The 27457-nt window shown below is 44.5% G+C and overlaps 1 protein-coding gene across 1 annotated transcript; it reads left to right on the top strand.

Moving 5' to 3' along the window:
- CFAP100 (cilia and flagella associated protein 100) lies at positions 1-27244 on the top strand. The gene is made up of 16 exons (XM_048488485.1): positions 1-139; positions 2007-2164; positions 3945-4028; positions 6914-7020; positions 8955-9147; positions 10345-10412; positions 13833-13996; positions 15158-15238; positions 17054-17238; positions 17693-17858; positions 18502-18568; positions 20266-20417; positions 20988-21123; positions 21346-21548; positions 23559-23652; positions 27004-27244. Exons 2-16 carry the CDS (start codon positions 2098-2100, stop codon positions 27115-27117), a joined length of 1881 nt encoding a protein of 626 aa, XP_048344442.1. The 5' UTR covers positions 1-139; positions 2007-2097; the 3' UTR covers positions 27118-27244.
- The last annotated feature ends 213 nt before the right edge of the window (positions 27245-27457 follow it).

Raw genomic sequence — 27457 nt, 5'->3', positions numbered from 1 at the left:
CTGCTGCGTGCAATTAAATGGGGCATTTGACTGGGTGGGGAGGAGGGGGCATGTGTAGAAGAGGCTAATATTGTAGGCGCTGGATTTTGTTTTCCTTCTCTGAATTTACAAGTTTTTCAGTCGGAACAGATAATTCAGGGTGAGCAATATATTTTGCTTAATCTCATGCAGTGGCAGGAGAGGCGCCAGTTTTTTTGTAAGTAGGAAAACCTACCAGACAAATATTTTAGCGAGGAAGAGTTACAGTGAAAATCGTGAAAGGCTGTTATAATCAGTGGTGGGATTCAGCAGGTTCGCACCACTTCGGCAGAACCGGTTGTTAAATAGTGCTGGTAAACAACCAGTTATTAAATTATTTGAATCCCACCACCGGAACCGGTTGTTAAATTATTTGAATCCCAACACTGGTTATAATGGTTAAAAAGATACAGCTTTGCTGGATTTATTCAGCGGTAGCATTCTGGCCTCCTTGCCTCCATCCAGCCACAAATATGTATTTTCACTGGGGGGAGGAGGGGACTTGAATATCCAGCTGTCTTGAGGACGAAGTTTCACTTCCAAAATATTTACATCTACAGTAATTCAGCTGCCTCTCAAATTCCCGTCATGGGGTTTATAAATATTTTCAGTGCTTTCTCGGCCCGGTTGCTGCTCTTACGCTGATAGATGATTTATATATTTGTACTTTTTAGGTTTCTTGGTAGTTAAGTAATAGTTTTCTTGGTAGTTAAGTAATTACAGATTAGCTAAAAAAAACCTGTGCTGTAATGTGCAGAAGTGGGTCTTGTTTCAGTAAGAAAAGTATCCCATAAATCCTAGGACTGGTCCTTCATGGGTTATGGTTCAAACATTAGGTATTTGTATTGTCGAAGGCTTTCACGGCCGGAATCACTTGGGATGCTATGTGGTTTCCTGGCTGCATGGCCATGTTCTGTCTAGCAGCATTCTCTCCTGACGTTTCACCTGCATCTGTGACTGGCATCAGATCCTCTGAAGATGCCAGCCACAGATACAGGTGAAACGTCAGGAGAAAATGCTGCTGGAACATGGCCATACAGCCTGGAAACCACACAGCACCCCATTAGGTATTTGGCTTAGTTCATTTGCCATCAGTAGTGACGTATCTTTGAAGACTGAAACTTCTCTTGCTGTGTAAGTATGCAGGCTTTGGAATCATGCAAAAATCTTCATCCTGTTAGGAAGGAGTGATACCTTTTAAAAATTAATATATTGTAGTTTCTACATGTGCTAAATATTCATATAGAGTGATACCCTAAGTTCCTGATCTGAACAAACAGAAATTTGGTTTCAGTAATACCAGGGCAGCAACCTTTTTCCTTTTATGTCTTTAATTGTTTGTGGCAGCAAAGATTTATAGTGCCATCTTAAGCAGAGTTTCACCCTTCTAAATTCAGTGGAGTCAGTGGGCTTAAAAATATATAATTCCCTTGGGATCTCATCATTGATTCATAGGCATAACCCTAACTGTTTCAGCACTGGAAAAAGTTGTACCCTTTTGCTTTTTGTACAGATGTTAAAGGTCCAGGTGTCCTGTCACCTCCCAAAAGGTGGCACCTCTAATCATTCATTTATTTATTATTTCTAATCTTTTTGGAATTCAGAATGGCTTACATGGCCTTCTTTATTTATTTTTCATCACAACAATTCTGTGAAGTAGGGCAGCCGAGGAGTGTAACTGGCCCAAGGAAACCCAGTGAGCTACATGGCAGAGTGGGGATTTGAACCCAGCTTTCTCCATCTCTCTCTCTCTCTCTCTCTCTCTCTCTCTCTCTCTCTCTCTCTCTCTCGCTAAGAATTAGCAACCCGTCTGTCTGCTAAACAGTTTTGTGAATTTTGAGCAAAAGCATGTTTCGTAAATGAGAACCACTGCTTGCTTCTTTCAACAGAGCAACTTTTTCCTATCAAATATGTAGCAACTAGTGAAGTCTAGATCATGTGTCTGTCTTCCCACTGAAGATAATGTCTGCTTTCTGCATGTATTCTAGGAAGTGAACACAATTGGTACTGAAAACCCTGGGGAAATCAACATCCCGTGGAAACCTTACTCTGTCTTGTTAGGGCCAAACGCTACCAACCATGTCTATAGTCTCTGTTGGACGTTCAAGTGTGGCTCTGGATCCAAATGACACCGATCTTAACTTCAGTAAGACTTTTTCTTCCCTAGACGTAACATGACTGACATTTTTTGTTATAGAATTCCACACTGGAATATGGGGGCAGCTTCTAGAGAGACCTGTCTGCAATGTGGTATCTGCAGGAGGCTACTTGAGTAGATGTTGCCGTCAAGCAGCCAGATCGACTGATATTGTACTTCCCAAAAAGTCCGTCTGGATCCACACGGGAAATGCTTTGCAGTTACATGATGGCCTCATTCATATTATACCTGTTAGTGTCCAGATCTCAGGACTGGGACTGGTGCTTTCTGGACCATGGTAATATGTCTGAGATATGTCTGCACCTATCAACCGTGGCATGGGTTGCCTCACAGAAACTCAGAAACGTCTTATTCCCTTCCATTGCCTATATCAGGGGCCTGCAACCAATTGGCCATGCTAGCAGGGGCTGATGGGAATTGTAGTCCATGAACATCTGGAGAGCCACAGGTTGCAGACCCCTGGCCTATATGCTAGCAAAAGAGGGGATGGCAAGAATCTGCTAGCATGGGGGACACAGAACAGTGGATGCAATCAACTAGGGATGCCAGCCTCCAAGTGGGACTTGGGGATCCCCTGGTTTTACAGCTCATCTCTAGACTCCAGAGATCAGTTCCCCTGGAGAAATGGCTGCCTTGGAGGATGGGCTCTGGCCGTTTCCTCACTTTGAAAAGAAAAGCGAGGTTTACCGGGCTTCGTTAACTGCAGGTGTTTCTGAGCACGCAGTCATGCTCCCCACTGCCCGCGCTCTGCATGGGGTTTTGCAAAAGGCGCCATTCTGAACAGGGGCAGAAATGACGTGCGCTGAGGGGTTGCGACGGCGGCAGAATCAGGGCGGCTGCGTTGTCACCACTCCGGTAGTGGGAAGTGCTGCTGGACCCCATGTTACTTGGAGCGAGTAGCGCGCAACAAAAGGCGAGTGGGGAAACGACCCCTGTGGCATTGTCCATGCCGAGGTACCTGTCCTTCCCAGGGTCCATCCCAAAGTATCCAGGAGTTTCCCAACCTGGATTTGGAAACCTTACCATCCCATCCCCCTGCCAGTGACTAGTGGGGACCTGGCAACCATGCAATTATCACAGGTCTTACTCCTTAGTTAAAAAAAACCACACAATTGCCATTTTGTCATTGGATTCCCATGATAAAAGTATGAGAACTTCCTGATAAATTTAGCCACATCTTCTGAACCAGTTCTGGTTCCAGAAAAAGAAGATGCCGGGCTTTGTCTTCTTGGGCATTCTGGAAAGGCATTCTGGAAGGTGGAAACACTTCTCTGAGGGCCACACCAGTCCACAAATGGAGCTCGTGAGCATTTTTATTTGGTAAATAACCACAGAAGCTTAGGGGGCAGGGGCGGGAGGTGAGAGGCAGATTTGGGTCAGTGTTGCAGTGCAGACCAAGAAGGTTTAACTGTTTCCTGACTTTTCACCCAAAGCTGCTATTTTGTCCATCAGGAGAAACATTCTGGCAACCTTGCCCATCTCTCCTAGCAGGACAATGTTACAGCATTGGAAAATTCGGGGTGGGGTGTGTGGAGGGGGAAGGAACAGTTAACCCCAGTATCTCCTCCAGGGCTGGCATATACCAATATAAAATGCCTGCAAGGTGTGGATTTTCCCAGTACCTTTCCAAGTTCAGCCCTTGGGTACAGGTCCACAGAAGACAATTGCTGATTTCTGAGCCCCAATCGCAAGCATCACTGCTCCATCACTTTTTTAAACTCTTGATATATGGATGACTAAGACCTGGATTTGATCTTTGTTGGTCCAGGGGATAGAGATTCCTCTCGGCAAATGGGTGATGTGTTTACGATTCCTTCCTTGAAGTCTGAGTCAGGAACAGACACAAAACCAGGTAAGATGCGCTTTCAGATTTGCACGGTTCACTCCTCTCAGATACTCCCACAGATGTGATTTTGACCCAATCTGTCCATTTCACCAGGAGAGTCAGGAGTGGACTGGTAAGAGAAAATGGCCCTGGAATATGCCAACCTGATTGGCGCTTCTGGAATTACAAGCCAGTGTGCCTTAGCTGCCGCTCAGCTCAGCAGTGCCAAAATGCATGGTTGCACATCCATTGCTTCCTCCTCTAATGAACCACAGTACAGGAGGCATTGGGAGAGCTGACACTGATAACTCTTGCTGATAATCTGAGTCAAACAGCTCCTGAGGCATTGGCTGAAGCGGTGGGGCTTGGATGTGTTTACACCTGACATCTAGATCAGTTGCTCACTGGGAAATTTCTCTGTCAGCTAAATGGCCTGTCAGCCCCTGATCAGAGTGTGAATGCAAAGGAGGAAGAAACAAGCATTTGGCAACTGGAAGAAAAATTACACGGGAATGTATCTAAATGTATTTGAGAGGTTTCCATTAAATCCAGTAGGAGGTTCTAAGGTTCATTGGCTGCTTATACATATATTCCTTGTATTCATGAAGGCTCAAACCTATAGTCCATTGTCAGTTTAAATGTGCAAGTGTGCAAGCATTGGGTGACTATCGTGTTTCCCCGAAAATAAGACAGGGTCTTATACATTTTGCTCCAAAAGAAGAAGAAGAAGAAGAGTTTGGATTTATATCCCCTCCTTTCTCTCCTGTAGGAGACTCAAAGGGGCTTACAATCTCCTTGCCCTTCCTCCCTCACAACAAACACCCTGTGAGGTGGATGGGGCTGAGAGAGCTCCAAAAAGCTGTGACTAGCCCAAGGTCACCTATCTGGCGTGTGTGGGAGTGCACAGGCTAATCTGAATTCCCCAGATAAGCCTCCACAACTCAAGTGGCAGAGCAAGGAATCAAACCCGGTTCCTCCAGATTAGAATCCACCTGCTCTTAACCACTATGCCACTGATGCTCCACAAGATGCATTAGGGCTTGTTTTCAGGGGATGACTTATTTCCCCCCCCCCCCCATGATTTTGCACCCCTCACATGGCCAGATAACTGCTGCGCTGGAGAATCTGTAACTTATTTTTGGGGTAGGGCTTATATTTTAAGCATCCTCCAAAAATCCTGAAAAATCATGCTACGGCTTATTTTGGGGGTAGGTCTTACTTTCGGGGAAACGGTACTGACCCATGGGGTGATGTCACATCACAATGTTTATGAGGCAGACTGTATTTACAGGGTGGTTTGCCATTGCCTTTCCCAGTTGTCTACACCTTACCACAGCAAGCTAGGTAGTCATTTTACTGACTTCAGAAGGATGGAAGGCTGAGAGCCACATCTGGAGCGGGGGGTGAATCCACCCATGGAAGCAGCATGCAGCCTCACCAGCAGATTTGCCCTCACCAGGGCATTTACCCCAGCAGAGGGGCGATCCTGCTGATGTGCAGCTGCCACAGCCCTCCCCAGCACTGGAATGTGGTGCCAGATGCTGCACCAATGTTCCAACCCCACCACTGCCACCAGTGTCGCAGCGTAGCCCCAAATACCATGCATGGATAGTAACTCTCTATTACAGCATCAAAGTGTCCTGCAAGGAGGACACAGGGGAGGAGGAGGAATGAATGTATTTATTTTTTAAAAAATACCTTTATTAATTTTTTCTCTTGGAAAAACAGAGTTATTGGAAAGAATCTTTAAAGTATAACATGAAAATGGCTTGTCTGAGTCTTGTTTCAGTCCAGTATATGACTGCAGGAAAGGAAAGTCCCCAGTACAAATGACAGGGGAGAAAAATGTCTGTCACAGAACCATTCTTGTTGTATTATACAGTCATTTATGCCATGAATATTAATCTTTGTGTTGGACAATGTAAAACAGGGATACAGGGATATCAGCTGATACGAGAGTTCCGTGTAATGAATACAGATCTCTAAGGTACATAAGGTCTGAGGAAAAGTCAGGGCAGCAGCCACACTCAAGGACTGCAAGGGAAATTTAGGCACCTACTCATGTACTCTCAACCAAAACACTACAGAGCAATATTGTAACTGGCCCACAAATGAAGAATCTCAATTAAATTAATCATATTCATTTGATTGCTCAATTGAGTTTTCAAAACAAGTTCTGAAGAAACAAAGCATTCTCATTTTGCTTTTCAACATTGTATGCAACGTGTCATTGTAGCTGCCATCTTAGACCAAGTTGGATCCTATGTGCTTCCTCAAGGGAGAACATCTTCCTGCAACAGGGAATGACTTTGCCTGATGGAGAAAGGTATCCTCTGATGAGGGGAAAGTCTTTCTCTGTCAAAGGAAATCTTTCTGTGTCAGAGGAAGATTTGGTGGAAGGGAGCCCTGGGATCTAGCCCGTTGTCTTCTGTATCTGAGAGGAGTAGGAATGCCTTTTCTAAAATGGGGCTGCACCTGACATTGTCTGTAAACAGTTGTACTAAAAAAAATCACAACTTTAAAAAAAAAGGAAATCTGCTGCCTGATGAACTGGGAGCATATTTTTAATCCATCAGAAGGTTTTTAATTGATTGAAACTAGCTCACTAATCAACTGACAATGCAGTCCTATGAAGAGTCGTTCCATTCTGAGTTCATTGAAATTAAGGGGCTTAAACTGGAGTAATGCTGCATAATATTGCAGCCCTTTCAGGTACAAATAGGATATTGGTTTTCTTTGTGATGCCTGTTCCAGATGAGATAATCACTTGATGTTGCATTTTTCAGCTGGCAAATGAGTGCATGTGAACTCAGATCAGAGCATAGTCTGTTGTCGTGTTCCCATATCTTCACAGTGGCGTTATTCCCTTTTCCAGTGGTGATATTCTGCTAACTTCATCCTGTTTGTTGCAGTAACTCCAAGTGATAAGGAAGGAGTGTTGGATAGAAACCCTTTTAAAATCCCTTCAGACATTGATATCTTCTCATTGAGAGACAAGCAGAAGGAAAAAGCAAGATTAGTAAGTACAAATAATCTCAAGAGACTTGCAAAAAAAAATCCCCAAGCATGACAAGTCAGTGGGATGACTCTGGATTGGATCCCATTTCCATATGTCAACAGAAGTGCACAAAATGCTCCTTGATGTCTGCTTGTACTGTAGGTTAGTGGGGTATCCCAGCTATCTTTTCTATATCTGCAAGACAAGACATTTTTTCTGCCATTAAGTCATATCCAGAGGTGAGATCCAACCAGTTCTCACCACTTCTCTAGAAGTGGTTACTAATATTTTCTGAGTGCCGAGAAGGGGTTACTAAAGCAACCTCCCTGTCCAATAGGGACTGGAGGTGCGTGTGTGCCGCAGCGCCACTGTTTGAATCCCACCACCATCGGAACCTGTTATTAAAATTTTTGGATCCCACCACTGGTCATATCTGATTTATGGTGATCCCTGGTTTGGTTTTCAAGGCAAGATGTTTGTCACTGCCTGTCTTCACATCACAACCCTGGTGTTCCTTGGAGGCCTCCCATTCAATTACTAGCCAGGATCAGGGCTGAGAGTGTGTGACTGACCCAAGGTCACCCAGCAAGCTTCCATGGCTTGAGTGGGGATTTTAAGCTGGGTTTTCCAGGTCCTAGTCCAATATCTTAACCACTACCCCACACTGGCTCCCAAAACAAGACCATGCATGGCACAAGGTATTTCTTCTGATCCAGCCTCAAAAGCAAATTAAATAAAATCACATGAACTGGAGCATTCCATTGTCATTTTGTTGAAGTGTTCCATGGTGATTTCCACTGTGTGCTTATCAATTCAGGTCCACCTACCAGCCACCATAGCGTCATCTTCCTCTATAAACTAGTAAAATATGTTTTTTGTCTAAACTTTGCAGTCACTAAAAACTGGATGGCGGTATTAGCCCAATTAGCGGTGGGTAAATAATAGCTTAGTTGGGAGGGGAAAATTGGATTGGGAAATGGGAGAAGGAAAAATGGGAGAAGGAAATCATGACCCTGAATTGAATGGCCATCTTCTGTGGGGCCGCTATTAGCTTTGTTTACGAAATCCCCACAAAACTATTATCAAGGACTTCCAACATCACCTCCAATAATGTTGTACTGTTGTGTTGCAAGGATAGCAGTCCTTTTACTTGCTAAGTTTGCAAGATGACTAAAAGATTACACACTTGTTTCTTAGAACTGTCTTTATCTTGGACAGTTAATTAGAACAGTTACAGAAAAAATGCTAATTAATGGCTTTTTAAGAGTTGTGATTGGCCTTCTTGTCAGATGATCTCATATGTACCTGTTGATTGGTTATTTGCACTTATGTTGCTTATCTCTTATTTAGTGGTAACCAATCAGTTGTTAAGAAATAACCATCTAATTGTAATAAATCAAACTCAGAGAAAGGTAAGTTTGATATTTTTCTGTAAATAAGCATTCTTGTGTCAAGCAAATTAGGTCTCTCTGGCTGGAAGTCTCAGAAGAAGAGGTGAGATTTGGGGCAATTGGGCTTTTTATGGTAATTTTTACAAGCAGTGAGACAAAAGCTGAAATCTGATTTGTTAAAACTAGGTGTAATATGATTAAACAGTGCTTGGAATGCTAATTTCAGCATTCATTTCAACAGTACTTGTGGGGTTAATACTCTGTTGCCTTTATTTTTTCTGTCTTGCTCAATAAAAAGCATTTTTCCTTTGCTTAATAAAAGATAAAAGTTTGTTTCCTGTCTGGTTTGCTTCTCAGTAGTTCACAAGAAAGAAAGTCGTCCCCTAATTCTGCATTATTAAGGGTCAGAGGCAGAAAAGTCTCTTTAATGTGATAAACCCTGGGGACGTCTGTGGCTAATCAGTTTTTCATAGGCAAAGCCTTGAAACTGTCTACTGCAGAGCCTTCAAAGGGTGTGGCTCTAATTGCCCTCAAGTTTGGCTCTAATTGCCACATTGCCTCTAGGAGCGAGAACGAAGGAAGACACTGAAGGTCCATGAGAAGATGACCTGCTCCACTACAATTGGTGCAAAACAATCTGGGTTCAAAAGACAAATCCAGATGGAAGAGGAAGCTGAAGACAAAGAGTTTGCAGCAGAAGCAGAACGTCTGAAAGCCCTCCGGGAAAGCATCTCATGGAAGATAGCTGTCACTAAAGGTACCTGTCACTAAAGGTAGGAAATGCCCAAATCAAGACCATAGAGAGGGACCAGAGTTCAGTACCTGAACACAGTCCTTGTGTGGGCAAGGTTCCTGGTCCAGTTTCTGATGATTGCCAGTTAAAATGGCCTCAGGCTGTCACAAATACTCAATGAAATGATTTGCACATGTGGTTTAGGAATCCAAGATCTCCCCTCAAATGAGTGTAAAGGTTTGAAATACGGCAATCCAATGCAAATCTGTTCCAGTAAAAAAACCCTGTTGAAATTAATGTTCTTAGACTGGATGAATTCCGCCCAGAATTGCATCATATGAATATTACCTTAGCTATAAGGGCTAAAAAGCTCCAGTCGACTGAAGTCCTCCCTAGATCCTATAGTATTACATCTTTATTTTATTTTATTTATTTATTAGATTTTGTAGACCGCCTCATCCCCAAAGGGCTCTAGGCGGTTTACAATACAATAAAAACCAATAAATTACTTTAAAAATCTAAAAACATTCAACGTTCAATATGCAGCATCAATTCCAATAATAACAGACTAACCATATTTGTGGCACCTGGTCTTAAGGCCGGCCTTAAGGCTGGGACGGGCTGGCAGCGCCCAAAGATGAAACCAACAGGGGCACTGCCAGAGATGACAAAACCATGGCAGGGCATCACAAGATCCCTTCCCAAACCCCAGTCTCTCCAGCTGCCATCCCCAAATCTTCAGGAATTTCTCAACCTAGTTGGCAACTCTACTTTTCCCTGATGGCCATCTATAATATGAAGTTCAGTTCCTGTTTACTCTTTGCCAGGTTTTGTTTTGTTTTGGGGTTTTTTTTAGGGTCAGGGGAGAAATAGGATCTGGGATTTTATCCTCAGAGTTAAGTGAGCAGTGTAAAATAAATCTCCACCACTGGCTGCCAGAGGCCACTGCAGATGGGGAGAAGGGGCTGCCTAAAGGTCTGAATGGCCCTTATTTGCTTCTATAATTTCTGAACATTCCCCAAGATTGTGTAGATCGCCCTCTATTAAGAATCCTACCCAGGTAGCTGATTGACTTCTAATTGCAGTTTTCTTCCCCTCAATGAATGGATGAAGATTTCGAGAAACATGCTGCAGCCAATGGTCGTCTGCTTCTTATCACTGTGTTTTCTTGACAATTCATTCTGCTTCTTATTCATATCACTTGCCTCTCTGTTATCCTAGACCAGGCAGTAGAAAGAGAAACCATATATGACTACATCTATCAGAAGCGGCAAATGTTCCTGCTGCAGGTATTTTGCTTCCCTTGTGATTGAGTCTTTTCGTTTTAAGAACAATGGGCTGGGTCATGGATATAGCAAGGGGGGCACAGGAGAGCTATGGCCCCAGGTGCCACTTCCCACAGTCAAGTGGAGGCCACAGTTAAATGCCAGCCCCTTTGGAATGTGGGGCAGGGGCACAGTTGAATGCCAGCCAGTGGGACTTGCCCTGCCCCCAAACTGGGAGCAGTGTAGGCCCATTTTATGTTGGCCTCAGTTCACCCAGGTCCAGCTTTAAACTGCAGACTTCAATCCTGCAGTTTAAAGCTTGCTGTGGCCAGGATCAAACTGAGCAGCTGGAGTTGACTGACTCCAACTGTATACTGTTGTCTCTGCACAGGCTCCACCAGCCCGGGCACTGTTGTACACAGCAACACCCCTGGACTGAAGCTCTTGGAACTGCTTAGTTAACAGTGGTACTGAGGCCGTTTCCGCACAGGCGGAAAATGACGGCCTGGAGACGGTAAAAATGCCGTCTTCAGGCTGCCATTCACACGGGCGGCGCAGCTGCAGCGCAGCCGCTGCCGCTTCCTTTCAAGGCCAGCTCTGCTGGTTTCCGGCAGCCGGGCGTGATTCCCGAGAACGCTTAAGAAGCATTCTTTTCGGAATACGCCCGCCCGTGGAAAGCGCTCAGCTGCCGTAAGCCGGAACGGGTAAAGCGGCTTCACGGCGCCTCGGACCTCCCGGCACTCACGAATTGTCCCTGGGCCTCCGGCGCGTCGCTGAGGCCTGGGGACATGCCCCCCTGCGCCGCTCGAGCAGGCGCGCAGGGCCAGGGGGGCGTGTCCCCAGGCCTCGGCGACACACCGGAGGCCCAGGGACAAGCCGGGTCGTGCGGGCGCCGGCTGCCCGCCTCTTCCCGGGACCGTCCGTGCGGACGGTCCCAGCGTCTTCGGGTCGGCGCTTCTTGCGCCGACCCAGCCATTTCCGCTGCCATGCGGAAACGGCCTGACAGTCTCGCTCCAGGAGGAGGCTCTTTGTGCCAGAGAAAAGTGCCATTGTTAGCAAAACAGATCTTCAGAATCCAACCTAGCATTGTCTATCTATCCACTGACTGAAAAGTGCCAGTGAGATTAGTGCTGATTTATTTTTTGCCATCAAGTCACAGTCAGGCTTAAGGCAACCCTCTGGGATTTTCAGCATAAGAGATTTTCAGAGGTAGTTTGCTATTACCTGCCTCTGCGTTGTGACCCTGGACTTTTTGGAGATCTCCCATCCAAACACTGACCAGGGCTGACACTGCTTAGCTTCTGTAAGGTAACAATATCAGGCTAGCCTGGGTTAGCCAGGTCAAGACAAGATTAGTATAGTGGTGTTCATTTAGGTATTGGACATGTACCAAACTAAGATCCCTGTTCGGCCATTACAGACACTGAGTTTCTGGGGGAAATCGCTGCTTCTTTGCCATGAGGATGCATGGTGAGGAGGGGGAAACAACCCAAATGGTTATTTCATCTTTGAAGGACAGAAGTGTTCCAAGGTGGAAGGATCTAGGACTACACAAAGAAGCAGTGATGGTTGAGGTGTTAGTCTGTTCTTTAGAGTCTCATCAAAACATAGAAATAATTCTGTTCTGCATGGCAGGAGTAAGGTTGAATGGATCTCTCATCTCACAGTGCTACACCTCTGCAGTGGCATAATGTCCATTGGGAAATGTGGGCAGCTGCCCAGGGCTCAGGAATTTTGCAGGGCATGCTCCTGCATTTTTATTTTTGGTGTTATTTCACATTTTGGCCTGCAGGGGGTGCATTTCTATATATATTGGCACCACATTTTCAGGGTATCATCAGGAGACTGTACTGATGATACCCCCCAAGTTTGGTGCAGTTTCGTTTAGGGGGTCCAAAGTTATGGACCCCCAAAGGGGTAGCCCCTATCCCCCATTGTTTCCAATGGGAGCTATGGAGATGGGGGCTGCACCTTTGAGGTTCCATAACTTTGGCCCCCCTGAACTGAACTTCACCAAACTTGGAGGTGTCATCAGGACAGTCTCCTGATGATTCCCTGACATTTTGGTGTCATTAGCTTAACAATTGCACCCCTGACAGCCACCCCCAGAAATTTGCCCAAGAATTTTACTTCTGCATTGATTTTTTTCCATTGATGTCAATGGGGAATTTCTGCTGCAGCCTGTGGGGTGCACATTTCTGAAGGCACAGTCACAAAACCTTCGTGGTATCTTCGGGAGACTGTCCTGATGACACCCCCCAAGTTTGGTGAAGTTTGGTTCAGGGGGTCCAAAGTTATGGACCCTTGGCCCTCTGAGCGCCTTCGAACTGGCTCAGCTTGGCTTGATCCATGGATCGGGTCGAGCCAAACCGCCAAGCCTTGCTGCCTGTGCTCCGCCTCTTGCCAGCCCTGCTGCGTCCTCGGATGGATCTTTGGGGAGTGGCAGGACTAGCAGTTAGGGGGGCACATGCACCTGGCCAACCCACCGACCGCACCACTCTCCCCTGGATGCCGCCGCTACCCACTTCTGCCCACCTGCCCCCCACATCTTGCGCCCTTTTGCCGGTAAGGGGGGCGCCTAAGTTCAGCCAGCAGGAAGGGGAGAAGCCACAAGCCAACAGGAGAGGAGGACGGGGAGCTCCGCCTCCTTCTGCCGCCCATGGGGGGTCATCAAACTCAGGTTTTGCCCAGGGCTCCAGTTTGCCTCATTACGCCACTGCACCTCTGTGTTGGGAGATGCTGACCTGCCAAATTTGTCCCTGCTGTTTGAGTCACTGGAGTACCACTTTGACTGCTAGCACAGAAACCCAGAATTGGCGCCCAATTCAGCAGTTTCCTCGGTTGAAGGATTGAGCTAACTATCGAGGATTGGGGAGCTCACAAACTGCATTAGACAAGTTTGTTAAGCCAAATGGTCTCCCCCACCCAAGGGTTCTACACCCTTCCTTTACATCTAGTACTATTCTCTGCTAGTCCCAAGGGCCACCAGAGCCTTAAACCTGACCACCAAAATTCATAGGTGTTAATATTACAAGGATGCAAATCCTGGGTCCAGCCACTTGGCAGGCCAGAAAGCATGCTGGCCAACTTGTCAATTCAAAGGAATAGCACTTGCCTGTACAAGCCACCAATCTAAGTGTATATAGAGTAGGACCCGTTCAAGGAAAAAGTTGTTGCCTCAAGAAAATTCCATTTGAATGGAAGGCAGAAGACATGTGGGAATTTGTTCTGGTGTTGCCATATATTTCCTGTACAACTTGGAGCAAAACTGTGCAGTATTGTTGCTTAGCATGAATCTCACTCCCAATCTTATAAAGTTTGTTTAATGTTCAAGATCCTCCATCTGCATGAAAAATTAAAATGGGATTTTTAGTGAGCAAAAGCGAATAAGTGTCCTAAGTTGTCATTCAACAGATTTGCTTTTTTTTTTGTCTTGAATTTCAGTATTCTGTAACTGTAAAGAAAGATGAAATTCAAAGGCTTGACAAGTTGGCGATGGAAGAGGAGGCCAAGTTGGAAAAGAGCGAGGAAATCCTAGAAAGAGATGCTGGCCTGTTTGATGAGTTCCTGAAAGAGAATGACAGAAACTCTGCACAGGCCCTGAAAATGTAACGCTCCCAGTTGAACAGTGGACTTTGGCATGAGTGGAAACATCAGCCGGTGGGAAGCAACAGACAAATATATCTTGCATTCAGAATCCCTTAGGGCACAGGTGTCAAACTCGCGGCCTTCCAGATGTTATGGGCTACAGTGGGAACTGTATGGGCATGATGCTGGCAGGGGATGATGGGAACTGTAGTCCATAACATCTGGAGGGCTGCGAGTTTGACACCTGTGCCCTAAGGGATCCTGCTTATACAGCCCATGTTTAGATAGATATCCATTTTATTACTGTTGAGGAGGTAGGACATCGAAACGTTTGCACCATGAGGATTACTCAATATTATTGGGGTAAGTAGGTTAGAGTGATAATGTGCGACAGGACCAAGGTTGCACATCAAGCTTCCATGGCAGGGTGGAGATTCAAACTTAGATCACCCAGATCCTAGTCTGACACACTAACACAACACCACACTGGATCTATATTCCACCTGCCAGTGGTCCCAAGTTCAATCTTTGACATCTCCTCTTAAAGGATATGGGGCAACTGGGGTGCATCAGAGCAAGAAATCTTGTCCCTATGCACTTATGCCCTGGCACACGCCAGAAGTGGAAGTACGTCGGGCAAAAAATCTTGTCCTGACACACTTCCTCCCTGCAGAGCGCCAAGAAAGGAAGTGCGTCGGGGCAAGGTTTCTTGTCCAGACATGCTTCCTCTTTCCCCACCTGTGCTTCTCAAATTCTCCATAGAAAGCAAGGGCACCTCTGGCACGACTTTTGCGTCAGAGGAGGGCAAGGGCAGGGCAGAGCCGGCCGCGGATAATTGGCCACTGTGTAGCAAATGTCAGACAAGACTTTCTGCCTACGACTTGGAGAGCCACTACCAATCAAAACAATGTTGAGTTAAAGGGACTAGTTGGCTGACTCCTTACAAATCGGTTTGACATATCCATGTATCCAAAAGTTGGGCAGCAGGTATGGAACAGCTTCAAAAAATAGTTTGCATCTGCCGTAGCAATAACTTGTGCCTTTTATTGGAAAGACCTGTCCTGTTCATTGAGAACCACGCCTCTGTTCCATAGCTGCTTCTGTCCTGTGCCTGCACAACTGCCATTCTCAATGCCGCTGCCGTAATTTTTAGTTAACCATTCTTATACTTTCTTCTGCAGCGCTGAGAAAGAAACCAAAGCCAAGTTGGAGAAGATACTTGAAATCCGGGAACTGACAGCCCAAATGATGAATATCCAGAGGTAGCAATTGTTCAGAAAATGTTGGAGCTGAAGTTATCACTCATAACTTTAGGATTAGCAGGTTTTCCTTCTACCTCTATGTATCCATATTTATTTGTCTACATAGTGTGCAATAGTTTCATGCTTTTAGAACCCCATGTTCTGTACATGAACTTTTACAGGGTGGATTGCTGGGAGTACAATACATCAATGCCCTGTATTGGCTCTCCATGATTTTCCGGGAGCTGCTTGTTATCATTAAAGCCCTTAATGGCTTCATCAGACAAGAGGTTGTCTCCACCTGAACATCTCATAGTGATCTGTAGTAACTTTTAAAAAATTTCCATCTACGTCACATCTTCTGGGACAGAAAGAGAAAACTTATGTGGCTGCTGTTTGACGGGAAGACTCCCTAACACCCTAAGTACCAGCAGCATTATGGTTCTCATCAAAATTCCCAGCAACTTGACTGATGGGTGTGTGAGACCAGAGGATGTGTTCTGTGCAGGGTACCATGGAGACCTTTGCAAACCACTGTGGGATCCTGCCAGGGAATGCCAAGGCTTGGATCCAGTGGTGAGATTCAGCAGGTTCGCACCACTTCGGTAGAACCGGTTGTTAGAATTATGCTTGTAAACAACCAGTTGTTAAATTATTTTAATCCCACCACCGGATGTTAAATTATTTGAATCCCACCACTGCTTGGATCCTAAGCCTTGCTTCCATTTGCGCACCTCTTTGTTTGGGAAGATATTCCTCTGCTGTACAGCACTTTCAGCTCAGTGAAAATAGTGGCAAAGGACAGTGTCTTACTTGATAGTGGAAAGTGCCATCAAGTCACAGCTGATGTATGGTAACCTCAAAGGGTTTTTAAGGAAAGAGACGAAGACAGATTATTTGCCATTGCCTTCCTCTGTGTATCAACCCTGGAGTTCCTTAGTGCTCTCCCATCTAAATACTAGCCAATGCTGACTTTGCTCAACTTCCAAAATGTGTCTGGGTCATCCAGGTGAGGGCATGGGATTAAGTAAAGTGGTGCTCTTCAGGGCATCAGTGCAGTAGGTGTCCCAGCCTTTGAAAATCAAGCTGGCTTCTATCTGCAAAGTCCAGCCCACCCATCCTAAATTCTCATTTTCATTAACTGCAGTGTGCAAGAATGCTGGGAACTGGTTTATATTACTTGTTAATACCTTCAGTGTCATTAATATGAATTTTGCTTTGTATCAGGAAATCAAGGCTGTGTTTCAAGGAACTTTGTTCCTTTTTCTTGAGAAAACCCAAGGCAGAACCTATAGATCAGCTTTCTTTGAAGCTGGAGATGTATAGTATATAAAATATGTATTTAATTGGCAAAATGGCACTGGGGGACAACACCTGCTTCAGGCAACCCCCCCCCCCCCGTGCTTGGGGGTGGGAGCGGGGGCAGCTCGGACAGGCAACACAGCAGCAGGCTGGCTCCTGGCAGCAAGCCAGCTCTGTCTTTAGGCGCCTCCCAAGTTCTTCTGAGCCAGGTCAGAATGGGGGAGGAGGGGCGATTTTGCCCCCACCCCGCCGTTGCACTTGGGGTCATTTGATTCCCCCTGTGGCATGACATGAGGTTTCAACACTCTTCCAGTGCAGAAAAACTGCCAGCTTCAAATCAATACCAGTCCTTCTTCGACTTTGCCCTGCCCAGAGAGCAAATTTGGGGGTGGGGGGGGGGGAGATGCAGTGGTCCAATTGTGCCAGCTAGTCCTCTGTCCTCTGTGCAAACCCATACTCAAAGTCTAAACATTGAATCAGTTCACTATTAGAGGTCTTTGTGTAACTTGTTTATCCTATTCATTTACCTCCTAGTGAAATAGCCAGATTTGAAGACACTTTGAATGAATACATGGTATTCAAGAACTTCCTCTTCCAGCTGTCCCCAAAAGAGTGGCAAGAGAACTATGAAAGAAAGCGGCAGAAAGAAAAAATTGTGAAAGTTACTTCCGCTCTTAAAGATGAAAAACCTACCCACACAACATCCATTGTAAGCCAAGGTAAGAGGTCCAGCAAAGGACAGCCTACTTCTCGATCCCCATCAGCTGTCATTTAAAGGTACACTGCTTGTAAACCTGAATGTACCCTTGAACTATCAAGGGAGTCACACTTAGATATATAAAGACCCAGGAAGAAAGGAAAAATTTGGATTTCTGCATTCCATTTTTTTCAACTCTCCGTAGCAAGTATGTTGTCTAAGCAAGCTATTGCCACATTTCCCTGTATTAATTAGGCATTTTGTGGAAAAATACTTTTGTCTGTCCTAAATCATTTGATTGATCTTCCTGAATTCTGGTGTTTTGCAAGAGGGAGAAAAAATCCTATTCATTTTCCAGCCCTATGCAAAATGTTGTATACATTTCCCTCATGTACCTTCTCACTACCTTAGTTGTCTTTTTTCTGAATAAAAAAATCCCAAACATATATGCATATATTTCTCTGTCTTTTTAACAGGCCGTGATCACCAAAGCAGGAGCAGATATAGATCCTCACGTTCCAGTTTTGAACAGTTATCAGACACTTCAAGGAATCCAAGCCTAAATCCACCAAGGAAAGAGTCTGTCAAAATAAGCCGAATATTCTCTCGGCAAAACTTAAAATCCCAGCATAGCAGAAAAACGTAAGTATCTGGGGGAAAAGTAAACAGCATCAGCTTTATATAGCCATCAGTCAGAGAAATGTTTGCTTTATACCACCTTGTGAATGAAGGGCTGCACTTTAGCTTCTTCAATTTAGAATGAAAGCGATCAAAGGTCAAAGCTATCAAGTCCAGAGCAGTGACTGACCTTTTTAAACTAAGAGATACTATTAAGGGGTATTTTGTTCCCTATTGTGACTTGTGGCACCTTAAAGACTAGCATATTTATGAAGACATACATTTTCATCAGCCAGGGACTGCTTTGTGAGATGCATGAATTGTTATATCCAGATTATGTTGCTGTCAGGTTGCTACTAACCTCATAGGGTTTTCACGGCAAAAAACATTCACAGGTGATTTGCCACTGCCTGCTTCTGCATAGGGACCCTGGAATTCCTTGGTGGTCTCCCACCCAAATACTGATGAAAGCTGGCCCTGCTTAGCTATCAGGATCTGATCAGGTCAGGCTAGCCTATCATGTGCAAACCAAAGGCATGAATAAGAAAATGCTGTTGGCCCCCTGCAAATCAATGGGCAAGAAATAAAATAGTTATCACATTGTTCACCATATAAAAAGTAGGCAGTCTTTTTGTGCTAATATTCAGCCCAAGAATAATCTCTACAGGAGTACCTCAAATACAACAGAAGAAAAGGAAACTCCCAACCTGTTTGATGAGGAGGAGGATGAGGAGGTCAGTAACCTTGAACCAAATGTCTTTTGAATGTTACTTTGGATTTTTTTTAACTGGGGATCTACTGTATTTGGTGCTGTTTGAATATATTTTTGAGCAACTCAGTTCACTATTGAGGTTTGTGCAGGAGCACTTGTGACCAGTGTTATTAATTTGGCACACCAGGCAAGTTAACTAGAATTTTCTAGCATTTGGTACAATTACATATTTTCTCCATAAAGGTACTTTCGGTCTCCAACAATTTAAAACCTAGGAAATGCTAATGTTTAGGAGACAATTCCTATTTGGTGAAACAAAATTGTTTGCAGCTTTTTAAAATTAGGGATGAGTGAATGTACCAACTTTCATTTCTTCTTATGGTTTAGTCAACTGTTCTCTGCCGGTCTTTTTGTAGATTCTTTGGAATTGTGTATATCTTATATGGCTTTTATACACAGTTTAGATATACATAAGTCAAACAGAATACAGACTGACCCATCAATCACATTATAAAAAATTGTACCTTGTGAGAAAAATTCAGCACAAGGAAACAGAAAACTAAGAATTGTGGGATTCACAAAAGGATTTGCAGTCAGAAGAGGGATTTTAGTGTAAGAAACAGAGATGAGAAATTTGTAATCCTTTTAATCCACCTGTTTACATTTCATTTGGTGAAGAGGTGTCATGGCATGACCAGGAAAGATGTTCAAGCCATTGATTGGAGATCCCCAATGTGCTGCCCGTGGGCACCACAGGGCCCACCAAGTGTTTTTGGGAAGTGGGGGGGGGGGGGGGGGGGTCCAGCAAGGCTTCTTATTTACTATTAGAGATTTGATTGGCTGTGTAGATTTTTAGAAATGTTCCTTTGGAAGCAGCTGCCACCACAACGTAAGGATGTCGCTTGACATCCCAGTAGGGTGAAATAGCTAGAAGCATGCCCAGATCATGCAAAGCCGCCAACATCAAGGCAAAAGAAATGGACCAGGAGCAGGCTTCCTCGAAGGGTGGGAAGAGTTCTGTATCTCTAAAAGAAAAAGTACACAATCACAGAGATAACAGCATAACAAAGTGGTCTCTCTCTCTCACGAGGCCACCTTATCCCAGCCCACCCCACAGACTCATGACAAGTGTCAGGAAAGAGCTGTAATATTAGCAGAATCTTGACAGCAATATTTGTGGGGAAATACAACATATGGATGGAACAGATAGGTTCATTGCATCAACCCTATTCTGTCCCCGGGATTTTTGTAAAGGATGTTTGTTAGGTAGGGAGCCAGTATTGGCATAAACAAGACCAGATGACTTTGTTTCCAGTTGTAGGCCTGTGTTGTTGGGGTTGCAGCCATAGAGGTGGATGGCTACATGACAGACCATGTACACAGTGGTGGGATTCAGCAGTTTCACACCACTTTGGCAGAACTGGTTGTTAAAATGGTGCTTGTAAACAAACAGTTGTTAAATCATTTAAATCCCACCACCGGAACTGGTTGTTAAATTGTTTGAATCTCACCATTGCATGTACATGAAAGGTCATGTTTGTCCCCCACTTTCCCAACTCCCTTGCCAGTTCAGTGCACTGTCAGCCATCCCCATGTAGGAGGGTGAGATGAAAGAATGAGAAGTGAAGCAGCCAGAAGGGAAATAACCCATCTCTCCTTTTGAGTGTACTCTCTGCTGAGGATAAACAATTTCTTAGGTTTTTATATATTCCTTTGCAGCACCCTGAGATATACTTTACTGATCCACACCAGTTGCTAAATCTTTTCACTGAGCTTGAGGAGCAGAATCTGTCTCTAATTCAGAATTCACAGGAGACAGAGGAAACTCTAGATGAACTTCGGCATACTTTGAGTAATACTCGCAATAAAATGTAAGTGATTAACAGTGCGGTCCTAAGCAGAGTTACACACTTCTAAGCCCACTGACTTCAGAGGACTTAGAAGAGTATAACTCCACTTAGGACTGCACAGTAGAAGATGCAGATTTTCAAAATATTATGGATTGTGAAAACAAACTACCCGCATTGCTAGTGCTACATCAGCTGTAAAGGAACACAGTTTATTATCAAAATGGAGAAATTATATTACGTTATTGTGCAAGTACTCCATTGTCATTTTTACTGTTAAAAAAAAATCCTGGAAAATGGTACCAACAATTTGTACTTTCCTTTTTTTTTTTTTTACGGTCAGTGTAATGAAATCCGTGTACCATTCATTCATCTTGTGAACCGCTGTCTTGCATTATGCTTGCAAACTACCGCATGTTCTCAAGCCCACCTTATACAGCCATCCATTCATCTTTGTCACAAAACTTAACATAACGGTCCCCCTGAATGAACTGTCATATGGAGCCTGCCAGTGATTGCATACAATTTCTACATAGTGAGAAAAACATTATAAACCATTTTTTTTAAAAAAAAACCCATGTTTTTGTTGAACAGGGACAAGGAGATTGAGCAGTTACAGCAACTTGCAGCCACACTTCAGGCCAACATTATTAAAGAGGAAGAGATGGCAGCAGACCTAGAACTCAAAGCACGAGTCTTTTCCTTTGGGGAATACAAAGCAGAGGTTCAGGTATGCAAGTCAGTCAAGCCATTAAGAGGAAACCGGATAAGAAGGCATATGCATGGCTTATGAATAAATGTCTGATGACTGCCACTATGAGACTGTGACACTCTTTCCCAAGAATAATATCCCACATTTTGCAAGAATGATAGTGAATACATGCTCAAAGAAACTGTATATTCCTGGCCGCTTTGTCAGTGTTTGACGAGTAATGCTATTTGATGCCTGCAGGACAAAATGCTTGTGAGCTTGCATAAGAAAGTGCTGGAAGTCTATCGACGCTGCATTGGAGAAAACGAGGCAAATCTTGGAACCCTACAGATGCTAACTGTTATAGAGCATCAACTGGACGACTTGCTAGAGTGTCTCGAGAGAGTCCCTCAAGCAAGAATAGAACAAGCTGAGAAAGCCAAGGAAAAAGAACGAAGGATAAGGTAAGAGAGAAATCCTATTAAGAATACCCTATTGTTTCTGTCTAGTTGAGAGTTGTCACATCTGTATGGAAGACTGACCCATTGTGGATTTCTACCTGCACAAAGGTCAATGCACAAAGGGTTCAAAGTGGTGAAGTTTCAGGTCTGGTTAAGGGACTGAAGGCCTTGTGGATGAGCTGCACTAGAAAATGGATAGGGAGAATCCAACTTTGTTCATTTTCCCGGACTTTTCAGTGGCTTTTGATACCATCAGTCACGATATCCTTTCCGGATCAACTTTTGGGAATCTGGGAAGTACCTTTTTTTTGGGGGGGGGGGAGTTTTGGTCCCTCCTCAGATGTTGGTTTCAAAATGTAGTACTGGGGGGCTGCAGCTTGGCCCTCTGGCCTCTGCACTGCAGCATGCCACAAGGTTCCATCTTGCCACCCCTATGCTTTTTAACATCTATGTGAAGTCACTGGAGAGATCTTGAGATTTGGACTACAGAGAATTGTTACAGTATGTGGATGACACTGAGTTCTATCTAGCACTTCCAGTCAATCCCAAGAAGGCTGTGGAAACTGAAGAGGTGACTGGAAGCAATTCTGGGATGGATGAGGGCTAACAAACTGAAATTTAACATTGACAAATGGAGGTGCTGTTCGTGAGGTGAAGATTTGATTGAGGAATTGGTATATCTCCTGGCCTGGATGGGGTTGCACCCCTCCCCTAAATGAACCAGGTCATACCTTGGGGTGCTGTTGGATGCGGGACTTCTGTTGAATAAACAGGTGGCAGCAGTAGCCAGGGGCACCTCTCATCAGTACTGGTTGATGAACCAGCTGCAGCCCTTCGTAGGCAAAAAAATCTTGCCACTGTGATGCACTCCCTAGTAACCTCTAGGTTAAACCACTGCAATTCATTTAGTGTGGGGCTATCCCTGAAGACTACCCAGAAGCTGCAGTCAGTACAGAATTCTGCAGCTAAAATGTTGACCTGAGTATATCATCTGGACCATCTCACTCCAGTCTTGTTCCATATGCAATAGCATCCAATTTGCTTTTGGGTTCAACTCAAGGTGATGATGTGGTGACCGTTAAAGGTCTTCACAGCTTGCGGCCAGCACACCTTAAGGGCCACCTACTCTCACATGAACTACCTGACCAGTCATCTTCAGAGGCTCTGTTTCAGGTGTCTCAACCATCTGAGGCTACATGGGTGAAAACCTGGTGAAGGGTCTTCTCATGCATGATTCTAAAACTTTGGAAATCCCTTCCCAGGGAGATTTGTCTGTCTTCCACTATTGCTGTCTTCTGCCATCAAGTGACAGGTTTTTGGGTTTGTTTTGCATGGTGTTTCCTCACTAATTATTATTAGCCAGCCTGCCTGCTTGCCTGTGTGTTTTATATATTATGGAAGGTAGAATCTAAAATTGTTATAGATTTTTAGTTGACCCTTGTCAATAGACTAGTAGTTGGGGAAAAAAAGACTATTTCACCTAGCTTTCAATACTGACTTCAAGGAACATTAGCTCTTTCCTCATGTACCAAGGTCCCAGCAATTTTAGGGAGAGGCAATTATAACATGAATTAACAAATAAAATTTGACTGTCATCACTTGCTGTTTTAAATTTAATCTGTATAAATTTAATCTGTATAACTTTTCTAAGTATTTTATAAGGGGGCATTGTTACCTAAATTGCCAAGGTCTGCTCCTTTTAGAGTGGGTACACTAGCCAATGCAGAAAAACAGCTCTCTGGCATTGCACTGCTAGGCACTCCAAGAGTTGGCAGGAAGGGCAGAGCTGGAAAACAAGGCTCCCCCAATCTATCATGGCTGGTCTGGCAACAACATGGAGTTTTCCAGAGCAGCATCTCTGCTACTACAGCAAAGGGGTGAAAACACTACCCCTCCCATACATATACAGAAATACGTTCTGTGCACAAAAGGTCCCTCTTCGGACCTTTGCCCTTAGACTAATACATGTGGCTGGCACAGCTGTTCCTAAATCCAATGTCTCAATTTTGATAGGCTGAGAGAAGAAAAGATAAGACAGCAGAGAATACTGCAGGAAGAGAGAATTCAGCGAGCATTGGAAAGGGCTCGAGCTGAAGTTAAGAGAAAGGTAAACCCAGTCATCCATTGTATTTTGTGTACGAGAGTTCACGATTTAAACTTAGCTTCGATACAGATTGTTCTGAAGCTCTAATTCAGCTACACTGCGACTATACAGAGGGCAAGGTGTGACTCAGGATATTGTTCAAATTTGCACATTACTGTCTTTAAAGGTAAGATTTTGTATTTCACATGTCCAAAAGAACTGTTAATTAGAGGGTTTCACATGCACCACAGACATCAAAAGCATAACACATGGTATACTCATGTTTCTACTTCCCATAGTCTAATCAGATGTTCAGAAGGTTCTTTTTTGATCACTTAGTCACACCGTGAACAGCAAAGGATTTGTTTCACTAGAGGGAACAGATGGGGAAGACAATTGATTATCGTAAAAAAGTTGACCCCAGTACTTTTTGTGAAATGAATGTGGATTTTCACATATATCTTGTGTAGTGAACACAGCGTTCTGGTAAAGAATTTGTTACCAACCATCAAATCAAGAAAGTCACCTTTGAAAACTTCCAATACGTATGAATGAATGACTTACTAGATCTTCCTGGCATTTTTAAAGTTCTTTTGCAAGACCTGGTTAATCTAGAGAGAATCTTGGTTGCAGTGACAACTTGGCATGGGAACACGATAAAAAATATGACGTTTGTGGCCTTTTGCCATCTGCAGAATCCCGATATTCCATGACTGACAGGGTTAGTCTGCCATAACTTCAATACAAACCCATCCTGTCATCTTTAGAAGTTTAAAGATTTGAAATTAGGGGCATAAACAGCTGCTATTGAAAAAAGCCTGCGGAACTTTACTTCAACCGTCAAGGTCGCTGCATGGGCACTGGCGTCCCACCTTATTCTAAAGAACATGGTAATTTTTATTGCCTGTGGCCACCCAGACTGTTCAAGAGCTGCTACCTCCAAGTGAACAGGCCACCACAATAGGGAATATCCCCCTACTGTAAAATAACACTGAAAAAAATCATGTAACAGTCTCATAATGAGTGGCAGCAGAGCAACAGAAACAGAGGATGGCAGAAATTGATCTAGATGGGTTTAATCTGCAAGTAATCAAGGGTGTGTTTGTGGTGAGCAAATAAGGAGGAGCCAAAGCGGGCAGCTTTTGCAGCAATTCCCAACACTTTTCTGTTAAAGGGCATACGCTACAATAGTTCCAGATCTAGTGCAGAAAAAACAGCAAGTTAGCACGTTCCTTTTTCATGCCGGCTATGGCTGCTGTAACAGCTCATCCTTCTTTTCACCCTATTAGAAATTCAGAACTAAGCTGTGAGGCATTTGCAAGGATCTCCCTACCAATTTGGATGCAGTTAGGGAACTGGAGGCCCCTTGGCTGTTTTCTGGTCCAATATTGGTCCAATTTGGCCATCTCTCCTGAGATGATGTTGGCAAGATCCTGCTAGCTGTGAAACCCACCATGGGCCTCTGGATCCATGCCCGTCCTGGCTGGTGAAGGCCAATTGGGGTAGGGTAATATGAATCTATCCCCGAGCACAGGGATTTTCCCTTGGGGATTAAAAGAGGCAGTGGTGCAACCACTCTTTAAAAAGCCATTATGGATCCTTTAGATCCATCCAACTACTACTAGCGACTCATTTTCCATATCTGGGTGAGGTAATTGAGAAAACAGTTGTGGGGCAGCTTCAGGCTTTCCTAGAGGATGCATCAGTCCTGGACCCGTTTTAATCTGGCTTCTACCCTGGCTTTGGTTGCCTTCATAGATGGTCTACACAAACAAGTAGACCGACGTGGATCAGCACTGCTCGATTTAGTTGATCATGAGCTTGCTGTCCCTGGGATTTGGGGGACAGCTTTGCAGTGGCTGAACAGAATAGAAATTGGGGAGAGGTTCTCAACATACCAATTATGGGTGTGCAGGGTCCCACAAAGGGGCAATCTTCTCTCCAATGTTATTTAACATTTATATGTGCCCTCTTGCTAAGCTGGGATGTCATCAGTATGCTGATGGGTGATGGGTGGCCAGCCAGATATCACTCTAGATAATTTGGGCTGATGTTTAGAGGCTGTGATTGAATGTCTGCCACATAGCTGACTGAAGTTGAATCCATTGAAGATGGAGATCCTGTGGCTGGGTCAGAATGGCCCAGATGCACAAGGCCAGCTTCTGACTCTTGATGGTATGCAACTAACACCAGCTCCCACATCAAATGTCTTGGAGTGATTCTGGATGCCTCCCTGTCTATGGAGACCTAGAACATGAATGCAGCCCACCTGGCATTTTACCATCTAGGCCAGGCAAGGCTACTGACCCCCATCTGTCCTAGCCTGACCTAACCATGGTGATCCATGTAATGGTCACCTTCAGGCTAGACTACTGCAACTTGCTCCATGCAGGGCTACCCTTGAGGCTGCTTCAGAAGCTCCACCTGATGCAGAATGCAGCAGCATAGGTGCTGACTGGGAAGCCCTGGCGGGCACATATCCAGCTAGTGCTCTGCCACCTGCATTGGCTCCAGGTGGAGTACTGAACCAGATTCAAGGTTCTGGTGTTCACCTTTAAAGCCCTTAACAGTCTGGGGCCTTCTTACCTGTAGAACCACATCTCCATATATCGTCCTCAAAGAGCCTTATGCTCAGTAAATAACCCACTGGTGATCCCTGACCCCAAAGCAGTCTAGCTGTCCTCAACCAGGGACAGGGCTTTCTTGGCCCTGGCTCCAATCTGGTGGAATGCTCTTGTCAAATGAGAACAGGGCCTTGCAGGACTCAATACAGTTCTGCAGGGCTTGTAAGACGGTTGAGGACAGCAACAGTATTAGATCTGTTTGGTCTCCCCTTCCCCCTCTGTTCTCCTTTCCCCCTTCCTTCTGATCTTATTCCCTTCCATTTCCCCCAATACAGTATGAATGAAAATGTGGGTATAGGTTTATCATTCCCCCCACCCCTTAGGATGTTGTACTGTAAATATGAATTTTATTTTATGTATTTATAAGTTATACATATTGAACAACACCCTGAGCCCACATGGGAAAGGGTGTCTTATAAATTCAATAAATTACGATGATTTCTGCTTTAGAAGGAAAGACAAACAGCATTTGTCGTACCAATCTAATCAGTCTTCCTCCAGCTCAGAGAGCTTGCTTCTAACTTATCAGGTGGTCCCTGCAATGAAAGACCTCCCCCCCTTAACATAGAGGGAAGCTCCTAAGGCAAGAGTGCTTTAAATTTCATAGTTGCACTTCTGGACATATTTAAAACACCATTTCATTTAAAACAATAGTAGCTTGTAGTTTTAAAATGGTTTATGCGATCAGCGTTTGCACACGAACCACCCCAAATTAGCAGATTTTGCTCCTGCTACTCCTGTATCTTTTCAGACTGGCCGAAGACTGGTGTTCCGCTCTGAGCCCCCAGCCTTCAAGGAGAAAGAAGATGAGGATTTGGCAATGATTGACAAGGAAAAGGAAGAACTGCTGTACTACTTTACTTAGCAACTTGACAAAAGGGCCTGAAGTGTTGCAGTGAGCATGAAGACTGTTTACAATTAGAAACTGCTCAGAGAAGTGGGTTGGGGTTTTTTTAGTCACCTGTATTAAATAAATGTTTTTTAAAAGGTAATAAAATCTGACTTTTATTAATTAACCAACTAACAGCTCCAGCACAACCAGCCAGGAAGGAGGCGCTTGATTTCCTTCCCATCATGCCATCCACAGTCAGGGAGAATCTGCCTGCCACAGCAATGTGTGCATCATTGTCTTGCTGCTGAAGGGAGGTCCCTTTTTCTCCCTTTTACATATTGCACATGCACAGCTATGCAGGTGCAGCTGATCG

The sequence above is a fragment of the Sphaerodactylus townsendi genome, linkage group LG03, assembly GCF_021028975.2.
Source record: "Sphaerodactylus townsendi isolate TG3544 linkage group LG03, MPM_Stown_v2.3, whole genome shotgun sequence".
Lineage (NCBI taxonomy): Eukaryota > Metazoa > Chordata > Lepidosauria > Squamata > Sphaerodactylidae > Sphaerodactylus > Sphaerodactylus townsendi.
The sequence above is the reverse complement of the archived record's forward strand: the minus strand, read 5'-3'. Positions and strand labels throughout refer to the sequence as shown.

What these genes read in the sequence shown, in the direction of transcription:
- CFAP100 (XM_048488485.1), top strand. Translation starts at nt 2,098, where the DNA reads ATGTCTATAGTCTCTGTTGGACGTTCAAGTGTGGCTCTGGATCCAAAT. An exon ending in GAAGATAGCTGTCACTAAAG is followed by an intron (nt 9,148 to 10,344) that starts GTACCTGTCACT and finishes CTGTTATCCTAG; the next exon opens with ACCAGGCAGTAGAAAGAGAA. An exon ending in ATGAGGAGGAGGATGAGGAG is followed by an intron (nt 18,569 to 20,265) that starts GTCAGTAACCTT and finishes ATTCCTTTGCAG; the next exon opens with CACCCTGAGATATACTTTAC.